The sequence below is a fragment of the Pristis pectinata genome, chromosome 4, assembly GCF_009764475.1.
Source record: "Pristis pectinata isolate sPriPec2 chromosome 4, sPriPec2.1.pri, whole genome shotgun sequence".
Classification (NCBI taxonomy): Eukaryota; Metazoa; Chordata; class Chondrichthyes; order Rhinopristiformes; family Pristidae; genus Pristis; species Pristis pectinata.
In genome coordinates, this window is record NC_067408.1 from 93,891,354 (window position 1) to 93,908,043 (window position 16,690).

The following is a 16,690-nucleotide window of genomic DNA, read 5'->3' on the forward strand; positions in this document are numbered from 1 at the left end:
CAGGAACTGCAGCCTAAAACTAGCAGATCGTCAGGAAAAAGCCACCTAATGTATTGGTATTGGATTATTATTGTCACTTGTACCGAAGTACAGTGGAAAAACTTGTCTTGCATACCGATCATACAGATCAATTCATTACACAGTGCAGATATATTGAGTTATCACAGAGTGCATTGAGGTAGTACAGGTAAAAACAATAACAGAGTACAAAGTGTCACAGCTACAGGGAAGTGCATTGCAGGTAGACAACAAGGTGCAAGGTCATAACAAGGTAGATTGTGAGGTCAAGAGTCCATCTCATCGTATAAGGGAACCGTTCAATAGTCTTATCACAGTGGGACAGAAGCTGTCCTTGAGCCTGGTGATATGTGCCCTCAGGCTCCTGTATCTTCTACCTGATGGAAGAGGAGAGAAGAGACAATGACCTGGGTGGGTGGGGTCTTTGATTATGCTGGCTGCTTCACCAAGGCAGCGAGAGGTATAGACAGAGTCCATGGAGGGGAGGCTGGTTTCCGTGACGCACTGGGCGGTGTCCACGACTCTCTGCAGTTTCTTGCGGTCCTGGGCAGAGCAGTTGCCATACCAAGCTGTGCTGTATCCAGATAGGATGTTTTCTATGGTGCATCGATAAAAGTTGGTGATTGTCAAGGTGGACATGCCAAATTTCTTTAGCCTCCTGAGGAAGTAGAGGCGCTGGTGAGCTTTCTTGGCCATGGCATCTACGTGGTTGGACCTGGCTATTGGTGATGTTCACTCCTTGGAACTTGAAGCTCTCAACCCTCTCGACCTCAGCACCGTTGATGTAGACAGATGCATGTGCACTGCCCCCTTTCCTGAAGTCAATGTCCAGCTCTTTTGTTTTGCTGACATTGAGGGAAATGTTGTTGTCATGATATGTCACTAAGCTCTCTATCTTCTTCCTGTACTCCGACTAGTTATTTGAGATACGGCCTACTACGGTGGTATCATCTGCAAACGTCGATATGGAGTTAGAGCAGAATCTGGCCATGCAGTCATGAGTATATAGGGAGTAGAGGGCTGAGGACTTTTCTTCAAGGAAAGAAATAAGCTATCTTACCCAGCTTTTCTCTAAATAAGGCTCCAGACGCACCAATGTGATTCTTTCTCAACTTCGTTCTCAACAAGCACTTCCCTTTTTTAAATTTGTATACTAAAATACTTACAAACTGCAAACCTATAAAAGTGCTGATGAGGAAGCAATTAACATTTCTGATGCAAGATTATGAAGTGCATTTTTGAAAACAAGACATTATTTATGAGATGCACCATATTAAAGAATCCTTTCTTAATAATAGATCACTCTCAATTGTATCCATCTCTTATTCATTAAATAAAATGGAATAGAATGGACAGTGAAGCAGGACCAATTGGGTCAAAAAAATGTTCAAGATAGAAATCTGAAGCAAACACGTGCAACTATCAAAACTGAAAAGCAAAAACTACAAATACAGGAAATCTGAAATAAAAACTGAAAGAGCTGGAGAAACACAGCAAATCAGGCAGCATCCGCACTGAGGACAGACAAGATATTTTAGCTACAGATTCTTCCAAGGAATGAGTTAGTAGAACATTCTGCATTAGTATATTGAACTCTGAATGAAAATAATTACGATTTGTTATTGGTAGCACGGGGCAATTGGTAATAGGAAAATGTCTGTGTAGTTTTACCTTAAAAACTTAAATATTTATATTTTAATCACATTCTACAAGGGAATAATATCCAAGTTCCGAAACGTGTCGAGCTCAAAGTTCTGGGGTACAGATACTACAAGCATGGTAGAGGCAAGAGAGGAGGGGGAGTTGCAATCCTTGATTTGGTGAACATTACAGCAGGGATCTTGGAGCCCAAGTCCATAGCTCCCTGCAAGTGGCTGCACAGGTTGATATGGTGGTAGAGGTGTATGGCATACTTTCCTTTATTAGTTGAGGCACTGAGTTTGAGAGTCAGGAAGTTATGTTGCAAGCTTAAAGAACTCTGGTTAGGCTGCATCTGGATTACTGCATTCAGTTCTGGTCGCCCCATCATAGGAAGGATGTGGAGACTATGCAGAGGGTGCAGAAGAGGTTTACCAGTTTGCTGCCTGGATTAGGGGGCATATGCAATAAAGGGAGAGGATGAACAAATCAGGGTTGTTTTCTCTGGAGCAGCGGAGGCCTAGGGGAGACCTAATAAAAGTTATGATTATGAGAGGCATAGATAAAGTAGACAGCTGGTATCTGTTTCCGCAGGGTTGAAATGTCCAATACTAGGAGGGCATGCATTTAAAGTGAGAAGGGCTAAGTTCAAAGGAGATGTGCGGGTCAGATTTTCTGTCTTTCTTTTCCTCAGAGTGGTGGGTGGCTGGAATGTGCTGCCAGGGATGGTAGTGGAGGCAAACACAATAGAGATGTTTAAGAGGCTCTTGAAGCCTCTGGTGGTGAATGTGCAGAGAATGGAGGGATATGGACATTGTGTAGGCAGAAGGCAACAGTAAAGTTAGGCATCTAATTATGAGTTTAATTAATTTGGCACAACATTATGGGCCAGAGGGCCTATTCCTGTGTTGTTCTGTGTTCTTAGAGAAGATATTCCTGGGGGATCATCCACTAAGACTATATGGGTATAACTCAGAAATAAGGGGCGTCACTTTGACAGGATTGTACTATAGAACACTCAATAGTCAGCGAAAATTAGAGGAGCAAATATGTAGGGGCACCGCAGATAGCTGCAGGAATAATAAGGTTGTAATAGTAGGTGATCTTAACTGCCCTAATATTGACTGGGACTGCCATCATGCTAAGGGCTTGGATCGGGCTGAATTTGTTAAAATGTCCAGGAAAGTTTTCTCAAGCAATATGTAAATGGCCCTACCAGAGAAGCAGCAACACTGAACCACCCATTGGGATATGGCTAAAGTTCAAGTGGGGAAGCACTTTGGGATCAGCAATCATAATTCTATTGGTTATAAAATAATTATGGAAAAGATAGGACCGGTCAACAAATTAAAGTCCTAAAGTGGAGCAAGGCCAATTTTGATGGCAATAGATTGGATAGGAACTTGCAACGGTTGATTGGGAGAGGCTGTTTGCAGGTAAAGGGACATCTGGCAAGTAGGAGGCTTTTGAAAGTGAGACGGGGAGAGTTCAGGGCCAACTTCTTCCTGATAGAGTGAAGGGCAAGGCTGGCAGAATTAGGGAACCCAGGCGAGCGATATTGAGGCTTGGGGTCAGGATATAGTAGTACACTTGAGGAAATCAGAAGGGCAAAAAGGAAACACAAGGTATCCCTGGCAGATAAGGTAGAATCTATTGGGATTCTCTTTTACAAGTATATTAAGAGCAAAAGGGTAACTAGGAAGAGAATAGGTTCTCTTAAAGATCAGTATGGTCACCCATGCATGGAGCCCCAGGAGATGGGCAAGGTTTTAAATGAATTCTTGTCGTCTGTACTTACTGTGGAGAAGGTCATGGAAGCTAAGGAATTCGGAAAAGAGGAACAGTGATGCCTTGAAGCATATCGACACTACGAAAGAGGTAATTGAGGGACATAAAGGTGGATGATCACCGGGGCCTAACCAACTCTATCCTAGGACGTTGTGGAAAGCAATAGAAGAAATTGCTGGGGCCCTGGCAGAGATTTTTTCCTTAGCCAAGGGTGAGATACCAAAAGACTGAATGGTGACTAATGTCGTGCCTTTATTTAAGAAGGCTGCTGGGACAAGCCGGGAATTACAGGCCACTGAAGGGGATTCTGAGAGACAAGATCTATCTGCATTCGGAAAGGCAAAGACTGATTAGGGATGGTCAGCATGGCTGTGTGTGGGGGAAATAATGTTTCACAAATTTGATTGAGTTTTTTTTTGAAGAGGTGACCAAGAGGATTGACAAGGTCAGGGCTGTAGATGTTGTATAATGGACATAAGCAAGGCTTTTGACAAGGTCCTGTATGGTATATCACATGCAATCCAGAGTGAGCTAGCCAATTGAATATAAAATTGGCTTGGTGGAAAGAGACAGAAGGTGATAGTGGAGAATTGGTTTTTCAGATTGGAGGCCTCTGACCAGTGGTGTGCCACAGGGATTGGTGTTGAGTCTACTATTGCTTGTCATCTATATTAATGATTTGGATGAGAACCTAGGTGGTATGATTAGCAAGTTTGCAGATGACACCAAAATTGGTTGTGTGGTGTAGTAGAAGTGAAGAAGGTTCTCAAAGGTTACAAAAGGATTAAGGTGAACTGGAAAACTGGGCTAAGGAATGACAGATGGAATTTAACTTGGACAAGTGTGATGTGATGCATTTTGGGAAGTTAAACCAGGGCTGGATATACACAGTGAATGACAGTGCCTGTTGCAGAGCAGAGAGACCTAGGGGTACAAGTACATAGTTACCTGAAAGTGGCAAGGTAGTGAAGGAAGTGTATAGCATGCTTGCCTTCATTGGATGGGACATTGACTACAAAAATTGGGACATCATGTTGCAGCTGTTCAAGACATTGGTGAGACTGCATCTGGAATATTGTGTGGTTTTCTGGTCACCATGGGAAGGATGTGATTAAGCTCAAGAAGGTGCAGAAAAGATTCCCAAGTATGGAGGGCTTGAGCAACGAGGAGAGACTGGATATGTTGGGACTGTTTTCCCCGGAGTGACGGAGAGTATAGCACTAGAGGGCAAAGATTTAGAGTGAGAGGGGAGAGATTTAAAAGAGACCTGAGAGGCAAGTTTTTCCACACAGGTGGCAGGTATATGGAGCAAGCTGCCTGAGGAAGTGGCAGAGGTGGGTACTATTACAATATTTCAAAGACATTTGGACAGGTACAAGGATAGGAAAGGTTTAGAGGGATACAGATCAAATGCAGGCAAATAGGACTAGTTCAGGAAGACACCTTGGTTGATGTGGACAAGCTAGGCCAAAGGGCATGTTTCAGTACTCTGTGTGGACACTAAAACCAACCTTAGTTTCCTTTATTTGCATGACACCACGAAATCAGTCCAATTCATTCCTCAAATGCCTTAAATAACCATCTTTTCAAAATTTCAACCTTGTTTGTAGATAAGTGCTTTTGGTTCAATATTGGCTGTGGCTTAGAATTCTACATCCTAACCAGCCTCAGGAGTATCTTTTTTCTCTGCAGCCTCTTATTTGCTGTGATCTTAAATTTGTTACTTTTGTTACCACCATGCTAATCCAGTAGACCCCCTTAAAGCACCCTTCCCTCATTTCCATTCTGGATGACCAATCCAGCACAGGTCTGGCTATGGAAAATGTGTGTGTGTGCGCACGGTGTTACTCTTATGACCCCATGCAGCAAATTTCTCATTGATTTCTCAAGAACGGACAAGTATTTATAAATCACAGCAGCTTCAAAACAGAATCAAAAATACATCTTTTCAGCCAAGAGAATTAGATTTTCTTGCCTTTCTGCTGCTCTTCCATCATATCTACCCACTTGGCCACAGTCCCTATGGCTATGGCAGCGTAGTGCAAACAACCAGACTAAGATTCAGAAGCATGGAACTTTGATCTGGAAACAAACGTTCACATACCACCAAGGTGACAAGGGAATAGTGTAACGTTATTACAGAGCCAGCAACCCAGGTTCAATTCTGGCTGCTGTCTGTAAGGACTTTGTACGTTCTCCTGGTAACTGCGTGGGTTTTCTCCGGGTGCTCTGGTTTCCTCCCACATTACAAAGATGAATGGGTTAGGAAGTTGTGGGCATGCTATGTTGGGCCAGAAGCTTGATGACACTTGTCGGCTGCCCCCAGAACATGCTACGCAAAAAAAGATTCATTTCACTGTGTGTTTCGATATACATGTGACTAATAAAGAAATCTTATCTTATCTAAAGCCTGGAATCAAAACAAAATCAATGATAGTGACTACTGGGTTTCTGCAAAAACCCATCTGCTTCCCTAATGCCTTTCAGTGAAGGAAATCTGCATTCCTGACCTGAACTAGCCCAGTGAAACAGCCTAATAAATCACTGAGTTCGGAGAGCAATCTGCTATGGCTTATGACAGTTGGCCTTGCTAGTACATCCACATCCTTGAACAAGCCTAAAAAAATGCTCTATATTTTACTCACTTAGTACCTGCTTAAAACCATTTTAGAAATCCATACAAAATTCATCCACAGCATTTTCTATATCTTATTAACTCTCCTATTTCTTGAAAAAATTTATAAAAGTTCTTTTTTCCCCCACTAACACCATCTTTTTTAAAACTGAGTGTTACATTTTCCACCCTCCAGTCCTAATCACAATTTCCCTGCCATCTCTTGAACTGTTACCCTGCATATCATTCCCAGCAGCTGAAAACCTTAAGCCAATGGATACTTTGAACTCAACAATTAAAAATCCTAATATCAGCCAGGGAGAAACATTGATGGTCACATTTCAAGCTACGACATATGGAAATTTTGTAAGTTTGGCCCAAATATGCAATTGTTCTATCTAGGACAGAATAAGAAAAGCTGCTAATATGAATCTGTTTGAACAAATATTTTTGCCTGATTTTTGTTCCATTGATGTGGATCGGATTATGTTAACTTTTGCTTAAAATAAACAAGGTACCTCATAAAGGATTATCTTTCCAAATTGAAAATTAGTAGGCATATGAATGGCAAATGAAAGCAGAGACAAGGAATTCTCTCAAACCCAAACAAACAATGGAAAATTTATTAGCAATGTCTGGATATTCAGAAGGACCCTGATCTTAATTATTAGAATCCTTATGATCTCTGAGGCCTCAGGAAGATCACCATCAAGAGAGACTGAATAGCCATGGACCAATGAAATGAACAGAAGAATGGAACAGAGAAATTGTGTTTTTACAGTGAGATTATCCATTGGAGATTGCTAATGCTTCCATGCCTATGACTTGTATGTGATGTTAATTTTATTGTATTACACTTAGTGTGTAGCAAAACAATTTAAGTGCAAACAAAAAGATATTTAACACTATTAGTCTCCCCTTCGATAAGAAGGACACCCAGGCATGAGACACAGAAACATGTTCCTGGTCATAAAGTTATTTCACTGTCCTGCCACCACAAAATTAAGTAATAGTAATTTAAGTAAAAAGGTATGCACTCAGACCATTTAATGTTGTAATAGACCATCCCACTGATGAAATCACTAAAGTTTTAAAATTAAAGCATTCAAAAGTTCATGATATTTTTATAAACCTGTGAATATTATTGGAATAAAAATCATTAATTACTGCTATAATCATTGATTTTTTTCAGGCGGTCAATTGGGAACTTAGAAATGGTTAATTGCTGTTTTGATTAATAAATAATCATGTAATAGACACCATCACCGATTTTATGCTTTTAATATTTGCACAGCATATGCAAATATATTTAAATCTTTTTGTACTTTTTGGTACAAATGCAAGGAAGTGTGAATGCTTCTTGATTGATGTGACTATATTTAGTTGTGTTGTATAGTATAAGTGGATGCAACCCATTTTCTACTAACATAAGTAGCTATACCTGTGGTTAAACAGTAATTTCCACTGAAAACAAACCACATTTGGAATAACGATTCGGGTTAAAAAAGGCATTATGTTATAAAGTTTGAATTAAGACAAAATTTGCTAAGTGCTACCAATTTAATTGATTCCACTGAAACAAAGTCATTCATACAAGCCAATGTGGTTCTCACTTTAAACAAAATAAGACTCCACAAATACCACTAGCGATTAATCCGTTTGGTTTTTTTTTTGGTAGGTATTGGTTGCAGAACAATGATGGCAAGCACATTGCATGACTGCACTGGAGTAGTGCTGTAGAATTAAGATTAATTGATATGGGTAGGTAAGGTATTACTTTCCAATGCTCTTCAAAATAAAACATAATATCTGGCAATGGAACGATACTTCAGTACTGCAATGAATGTCAGTCTACAATGAACCAAGCTGAGAACAAACCCAAGTCAAGCAATGCAGAAAGATGCTTCAAATGTACAGTAATATCCTACTGTCAAAAAATGCTGATATTCCTCTAAGCTGTCCTTGCATTTACAATCAGTATATTTGTGTAAGTGTAACAGTAATAAAAAATGATCAATAGCAAGCTAACCAAAAGATTTAGGTTAGGAATTTCGTTGCACCCATGAAACTGAAAAACAAATATTGATTCATGCATTTAATTTGCAATTCAATAATAAGAAATGGAAAATATCATTTGACATTTTGGAAAGCCAAATATAAAAATGTACCTTTTCTCCACTTGAGTAAAAGAAGTATCGTAATCGGACGATATTACAATGATCCAGTTTTCGCATTATCTGCAGTTCACGATTCTGTAAAAGAAAAAGCAGTTGTTCATCTGTACATTGAAGAGCATCCACCTGTGACTTAAGTATGCTCCATACTGTGGTACTGAAAACAAGCTACTTAAAATGACACCAGGTTGCAATCTTCCATTTTTGCTGACCCACCCAATCTTTGATCTCTGACGATCTGCATTTAAATTCAAACATATCTTGCAGAGACTGATTTGGAGCATTGGCCCAAATCAGTGTCAAAAATGTGACTTTGGTCAGTAGAAGAAGCAGAGCTTTAGTGAAGGAGATTGAGTTATTAAGGCTGACATGACAACTTTTTATTACACAAATTATCTGTAGATGGTTTATGGCTTCCTCTTCTCAGGCCTGAGTAAGACTGTACAGTCACCCTGATGCGACAATCAATCTGCTGGATGAACACAATGGGTCAAGCAGCATCTGTGGGGGGGAAAGGAAATGCCAATGCTTTGAGTCGAAACCCTGCATCAGGACACTGACAAAAGAGGGGTGAAAGACAATGGGAAAGTTGCACCAAGTAGGGGAGAGGAGAGGGGTGGAGTTGAGAGACAATAGCAGGTGGATGATGGAGGCAAAGAGGGAAAAAAAACAAATAGGAGGCAGATGGAATGAGAGAACAGGCGTGAAAGTCAGAGAAGCTGCTGGAGAGTGATAAGCAGGAACCCAAAGGGCTATCACTGCTGGAAACTTACAAACAAACAAACAACCTTATTGTTTGTTGCTCCAGATTCGAGCATCTGCAGTTTCATGTCTCCATAGTCACCCTGATGCCCACATTGATCCTACTGTCAATTCTGCAACTCATTCTGATATTTCCTTACATGTGGTCAAAGGTATTGTGTTGATATACTACTATCTGGCAGAAGCTTCTGTGCTACTTCAGAAGTTGAATTGCCACAGTTTGATCATGCAGAGGGAGCCCAGTGTCCACTGCTACTTCTTCCTTTAACTCTCAGTTGTCTGGTGATGCTGATGTTGAGTGGTTCAAGACAGCCTGTGGCGATTTGACAGCTGCTGTTCAGCATTGAATCTGCCTTTTTTTGGCACTGGTGAGCACTTTCAAGCCAAGCAAGCAAACACAGTACTAGACTAACTGAGCGAAAATGCAAAGGATGTGTTCACAGCAGAGTTTGCTCCCAATTTTGAACTTCTGCAGTTGTGGTTAAATGTCTTGATTGCTCACTTTTAGTTGACTTAGTTATGTTCTTCAAAAATGTTTTGCATTAACATGGAAACACAAGAGACTGCAGATGCTGGAACCTAGATAAAAAAAACAAACTGCTGGAGGAATTCTGTGGGTGAGGCAGCATCCACTTGCCTCCTCAGATGCTGCCTGACCTAAGTTCCTCCAGCAGATTTTTGTCCCCCACATTATCATTTCTGGTTGATGATCTTTAATCATCACCAGTCCTGATGAAACATCATTGACCTGAAATGCTAAGTTTCTCTTTTTATAGATGCTCCTTTTCCTGCTGAATATTTCCAGTATTTTCTGTTTCGTTATTCCCAATTATCAGTTATAAGAAAATGTGACTCATCTATGCTTTGATATTGGATAGAAGATTTGATATGATGAAACTGGTTTGCTCTGAGACATGATGCAGAAGTTCAAGACACTTGCAACAGGGAAGTGATACATGTGCCTGTGGATAATGCTGCCTGGAGCAATGTGTGGATAAGATAGCTTCAAGGAGAACTCCAGAAAGCTCAGTGCCAAGATAAAAGCCATTGCTGGAGATGCTCTAAATATATATTAGCGAGCAGAATTTAAAGCATTCACCAGATCAAATGCTGTACTCAAGGAAGAATAACATGCCATGGTCAGTCTCAGAGTGACTATGACCACCAAATATCAGTGCAATCCAACTGGAAGGCAACAATCTCCACAATCAAACCATTAAGGTACAACTAAATTACATCACAACATATGCTTGAATTTAATTTCTTGAAGGTAGGCTTTCCATATTTTCTTGTAGCAGCAAATACAATGTGGTTTTTGTTCCCCAATCTGCTTGCCTTAAGGGTGCTTTTAAGTGGTGTATGGTGCAATGGTCAAGGCAGAGACCTTTCATTTTTAAGACCTACTGAGACAGTATGCCGTTAAAAAGTGCCTATGCAGAAGAGTTTTTATCTTCCTGACAAGTTCAAATTAAAAGCAAAGGACTTCAACCACTTTAATAATCTAAAAATCAATGATTTTCCATGGAAATGGAGGTCACAACAAGTTATCAATGCTGTCCTTGCCAGATATTGTAAAGCAAGTGTAATTCCTTTAAAATCAATTAATATTTGAAATTAATCTCAAAATGAAGTCATAGAATTTCAACAACTCAATTGGGCACTTATTTGTAGCTGTGTTTTGAGGCAGGATTCAGGAGCAACTGATCAATGAAATGTCAATTGGAGTAGTTAACAGGTATACCATCAAAAGTACACCTTCAAATACAAAACTTACCCTCCTTTAAAAACGGCCTAGTAGATAACTAATTTTAGGGTGCTTGAATTTAAATGATTACCAAATTAAATCAAATTGTTGGATGAAGTATTGTAGTGATCCAAACTAGAACACCAGTTAAAAAGTCCCATGGAAGAGGTTGACCCCTCAAACACTCAACTTTGGAACTGAATAGATGATTTACACCCACATAAAGTAGAAATTCTGTTCCTTAAAAGATGGGATGCAAAACTGGAATATCTTGATGCCTCCTGGTAGTCAGCCAAATTTGGCATTAACTTCTAAGCAGACTGCCTACCATTACCTTTAAGATTAAATACAAAGGGATTCTTTCACATTCAAAACAAAACATGCTTTTCATTGCTTTCAGTTTTATTTTGAAGGAATCATTTATTTCAGCATTAAAAACAAGGTCATTATTTTACACACGAAATGGAACGCTGGAAGAACTCAGTGGGTCAAGCAGCATCTGTGGAGGCAAAACGTGTAGGTACATCAAAACCCTGCATCAAAACTATGGGGGAAGATGAAAGATCTTTTGTCTCCAAAGATGTATACCCACTCTTAAAATCACATTTGCAAAGGCCTTTTTTAATAACAAAACTCTCAGTGACAAAGATCTAAAATACATGTTTCAGTACCTGACACCTAACAGCTTCTTAAAAATGTTAGGCTGTTCAGATAGCATTTAACTCAGTGACAGATCTAGTTGATGGAGCAGAAGGGCATCAAACATTAGCACTTATTACAAACCTCTATGTCAAATGACCAAATGTGCCAAGATACTAAATCTGGCAAGATTAATTTACGAAGAATTTAAATCTAATTCTTAGGCAGAATTACTCTCACAATACAAGAGAAAGCAAGTCCATAATTGAAACTACATACAGCATAAAGAAAACTAACAGAGCAGCCAAATATCAACAGAAAGGTGGCTTTAGAAAACTGCCGTAACATCTGTAAAATATTTTAATAGCATGGATTTTTGAGGACAATGAAGGATTACAAAGGGTTGCTAAATTATTCTTCAAGACAAATCCAGTTATCTTGAAACACAGTGGAGGGTTTAAATGCCTCATTTGCGTTATTCAATGTACCACTACAACTTAAAATAATTTGGTGTATATGCAATAAATGCCATGTGGCAGTAACATACAAGATCTTTGAAACAGAATGCAATACAGGATTCTTCACACAAAAAAAAAATCAAGGAAAGTAATTGGAATTAATACAGATATTAGAAAACTATTAGAGAAAATATTAGGACCCAAAACAAATCTACAGAATATGGTTTCTACACCATGGTATAAAAGAAATTGAGGAAATTACAGATCCTATATAATCTTCCAAAAGAAAGACATGTAGGATAGTGAGATCAGGAAAAGATACTGTATGCTAATATTCTAGGACATACTGATAGCATGGTGTTGGGGCTCTTGAAGAACATTTTGGTGGATAAGTCCCCAAGCACCTGATGGTATCTATCCCAGGTTATTGAGAGAGGCAAGAGAGGAGATTGCTGGAGCCTTTATAGAGATCTTTGTATCCTCTTTAGCCATAGGTGAGGTCCCAGATGACTGGAGAATAGCCAATGTTGTTGTTCTGTTTAAGAAGGGTAATTGAGATAAACCAGGAAGTTATAGGCTGGTGAGCCTTATATCAGTGGTAGGTAAATTATTAGAAAAGATCCTTAGGGATAGGATCTACTCAAATCTGGAAAAGGACAGACTTATAAGAGACAGTCATCATGGTTTTGTGCAGGGGAGGTCATGTCTTACAAACTTGATTGAGATTCTGAGGTGGTGACAAAGATGATTGATGAGGATATCCAGTGGATGTTGTATAACATGGACTTTAGTAAAGCATTCAACAGATTCCCCCATGGTAGGCTGATCCAGAAGATTAAGGAACATGGAATCATGTAGACTTAGTAGATTTACACCCATAGAAGTCAAATGGTATTGGTGCAGGGGTGTTATTCTAACAGGAGCTCTGCGACATGTGGTGTTCCGCAAGGATCAGGGCTGGGACCTCTGTTGTTTGTGATTTTATTTAGGCGTAATAGCAGGTGGACTAATTAGTCATTTTGCAGATGACACAAAAATTGGCTGATTTGTGGACGGTGAGGAGGGTTGTCAAAGGATTGAGCAGGATTTAGACCAGTTGGAAATGCGGGCAGAGAAATGGCTAATGGAATTTAATCTGGACAAGTGTGAGGTGTTGCACTTTGGAAAGTCAAATGCGAGAAGAAAGTATAGAGTAAGTGGCAGGACCCTTGGGAGCACTGATGTACAGAGGGACCTCAGGGTGCAAGTCCATAACTCCCTGAAATTGGCTACACAAGTAGGTAAGGTAGTAAAGGCAGCATATGGCACACTTGCTTTCATTGGTCAGTGTGTTGAATATAAAAGTAGGGAAGCCATGTTGGAGCTGTATAAAACTTTGCTCAGGTCACTGCATTACAGGAAGGATTTGGAGGCTTTGGAGAGGGTGTAGAAGAGGTTCACCACGATGTTGCCTGGATTAGAGAGTATTAGCTATGGGGAGAGGTTGGACAGACTTGAATTGATTTCTCTGGAGCACTGGAGACCTAATAGATGTAAAATGATGAGAGGCATAGATAGGCTAGATCTCAACTCCTATACTCAATGCCCCGACTGATGAAGGCCAGCATGCCAAATGCCTTCTTCACAACCCTATCTACCTGTGATGCCACTTTTAGTGAACTATGCACTTGCACTCCTAGGCCCCTCTGTTCCATAACACACCCCAAGGTCCTACCATTCACTGTACAAGTCCTACCCTGGTTTAATCTCCCAGAATGCAATACCTTACATTTATCTGGATTGAAAGCTATTTGCCAACTCTCAGCCCATATACCTAGTTAATCAAGATCCCCCTGTAATTCTTCACAACCTTCTACACTGCCTACAACACCACCTATTTTAGTATCATCTGCAAACTTACTAACTATGCCTTGTACATTCACATCCAAACTGTTTATTTAAATTACAAACGTCCCAGCACCAACTCCTGTGGCACACCACTAGACACAGGCCTCCAGTCTGACAAACAACCCTCGACCACCAGCCTCTGCTTCCGGACACTAAGCCAATTATGAATCCAATCCGCTATCTCTCCCTGGATCCCACGCAATCTAACCTTCCAGACTAGCCTGTCACGAGGGACTTGTTAAAGGCCTTACTAAAGTCCATATAGACAACATCAACTACCCTCATCTACTCCCTTGGTTACCTCCTCAAAGAACAAGAGGTTTGTCAGACATGACTTCCCATGCACTGAGCCATGCTGACTATCCTGAATCAGACCCTGTCTCTCCAAATGTTGGTAGATCCTGTCCCTCAGAAACCCCTCCAGCAATTTACCCACCACCGATGTCAGAGTCACTGGCCTGTAGTTACCTGGCTTGTTTTTGCCACTCTTTTTAAACAATGGTACCACATTAGCTGCTCTCCAGTCCTCTGGAACCTCATCTGTGGCCCGAGATGAATCAAAAATCTCTGCAAGGGCCTCCACAATTTCTTCTCTAGCTTCCCACAAGATCCGAGAATGCACCAGGTCAGGCCCTGGGGATTTATCCTGCCATCTTGTGCCACATGGCTTCCAGCTCCGCTTCCAGGCCTCCCAGTTTGGCCCCAACAAGGATCTCAGATACCTACATTTCGTTGACTGCTACTCCCTCCGCTTCTCCCACTGGATTCTACGTGCAACAGCCAGGACCTCCTGGTGCCCATCCACTTCAATTCCACATCCCATTCCCATACTGACATGTCTATCCATGGCCTCCTCTAGTACCACGTTGAGACCAGGCACAGGTTGGAGGAACACCACCTTATATTCTGCCTTGGGAGTCTCCAACCTGATGACCTTAACATCGATTTCTTTAACTTTCACTAACCTTACCCCTTTCTTTCCTTTCTCCCCCTCCCCCCCCACTCCTTTAGCTTCCCTTATTCCTATGGCTCCCCTCCCCCGCCTCGATGACCTGCCCATCCTCTTCTCCCCCATCCTTTATTCCATGTTCCACTGCCCTCTCCTACCAGATTTCTTCTTCAGCCCTCAGCCTCTTCTAACTATCACCTCTCAGCTTATTACATCTTCTCCCCCTCCCACTACCTTCCCCCTCTCACTTGGACTCACCTATCACCTGACCTCACCTATCCCCTGCCTGTGTGTGCTCCTCCCCCCACCTTCTTATTCTGACTTCTGCCCTCTTCCTTTTCAGTCCTGATGAAGGGCCTTGGCCCGAAACATTGACTGTTTATTTCCCTCCATGGATGCTGCCTGACCTGCTGAGTTCCTCCAGCACTTTTTTTGTGTATTTATCCCGCTTAATGCACTTTAAGGCCTCCAGAGCCTCCTCCCTGCTAATTCGTATGTGATCCAAGATTTCACCACTCATTTCCCCCATTTCCTTAGCTTCCATTGTTTTCTCACAGTAAAAATTGAAGAGAAATATTTTTTTTTAAAATCTCTTCCATATCCTTTGGTTGCACACACAGACTGTCATGCTGATCTTCAAGGGGATCTATTTTCTCCCTGGCCTCTTAATATACCAATAGAATCTCTTGGGATTTTGCCTCACCTTGCCTGCCAGATCCCTCTCATATCCTCTCTTTGTCCTCCTAACTTCTCTCAAGTGCACTCCTGGTAATCAAGAGATTCACTAGTTCCCAATTGCTTATGCATGGTGTATGCCTCCCTCCTTTTCTTAACCAGAGCCTCAAAATCTCTCATCCACCAGGGTTCCTGAAACCTGCCTGCCTTGCCCTTCACCATAACATGCAGGCCCTGAACTCTTGACATCACACTTTTAAAAGCCCTCCAGTTGGCAGACACTCCTTTCCTGCAAACTATCTTGCCCAATCAATCTCTACAAGATCCCACCTCATGGCTCCAAAGTTTGCTCTGCCCCAGTTAAGTATCTTAATCTGCAAACTGGTCGCATCCATCTCCATAACTATTTTAAAACTAATAGAATTATGGCTACTGGACCAAGAGTGCTCACCGACAGACACTTCCGCCACTTGCCCTACCTCATTTCCCAGAAAAGGTCCAGTGTTGCACCCTCTCTAGTAGGTCTCTCTATATATTGATAAAGGAAGCTTTCTTGGACACATTTAAAAAATTCCACCCCGTCCAACCTTTTAACACTATGGTTGGTCCAGTCAAGATTGGGGAAGTTATAATCTCCCACTTAATACTACCCTATGTTTACAATTAGCTGCAATCTCTCTACATATCTGCTCCTCCAATTCCCACTGACTACCGGGGGGGGGGGGCACCTATAATAGAATTAGATCACAGTGACCATCCCCTTTTTGTTTCTGAGTTCTACCCATATGACCTCACTGGATAATCCCCCAAGAATATCCTCTCCAAGGACTGTTATGTCCTTTTTCATTCAGAAGGCAATTCCCCCTCCTCTGTCACGCCTGCAGCATCTGTATCCTGGAACTCTGAGCTGCAAGCCCTGCCCTTCCCTCAGCTATGTTTCTGTTATGGCTATGACATCCCCGTCCCCAGAGCCAATCCATGCCTTGAGTTCACCTGCCATACCTGTTAAGCCTCTTGCATTAAAATAAACCTAAAGCCTTGTGTTTTTGATGGCATTCTTTATAATACTGTGGAGCTATGGTAACTGTATTGAGTAATTTTGTCTTTTCCAACATATGGACAAAGTCAACTTATGGACATCTGTAAAAATGGAACCCGTTCATAACCCGAGGACAGCCTGTAATTTTAAGTTTCAGTTAACAGTAAAAAAAAGAATCATAGAAGGGTTAATGGGCATGTGTAGGAGAGAAAACGTTGCAGGAAGGTAGTGAAATTATGGAGAGGGAGAATGCAATTGTTTTCCCTGGGAGCTGGCATGTACCCTTTGGGTTGAATGGTTGATAC

General features: G+C 41.1%; 1 protein-coding gene across 1 annotated transcript in view; it reads right to left on the reverse strand.

The window, feature by feature from the left end:
• gsk3ba (glycogen synthase kinase 3 beta, genome duplicate a) overlaps nucleotides 1-16,690 on the reverse strand; it is a 106,814-nt gene that overhangs the window by 50,136 nt on the left and 39,988 nt on the right. Inside the window, exon 3 of the mRNA XM_052013778.1 lies at nucleotides 8,227-8,310. Within this exon, the coding sequence (XP_051869738.1) occupies nucleotides 8,227-8,310 (84 nt within the window). The remainder of the gene's footprint in view (nucleotides 1-8,226; nucleotides 8,311-16,690) is intronic.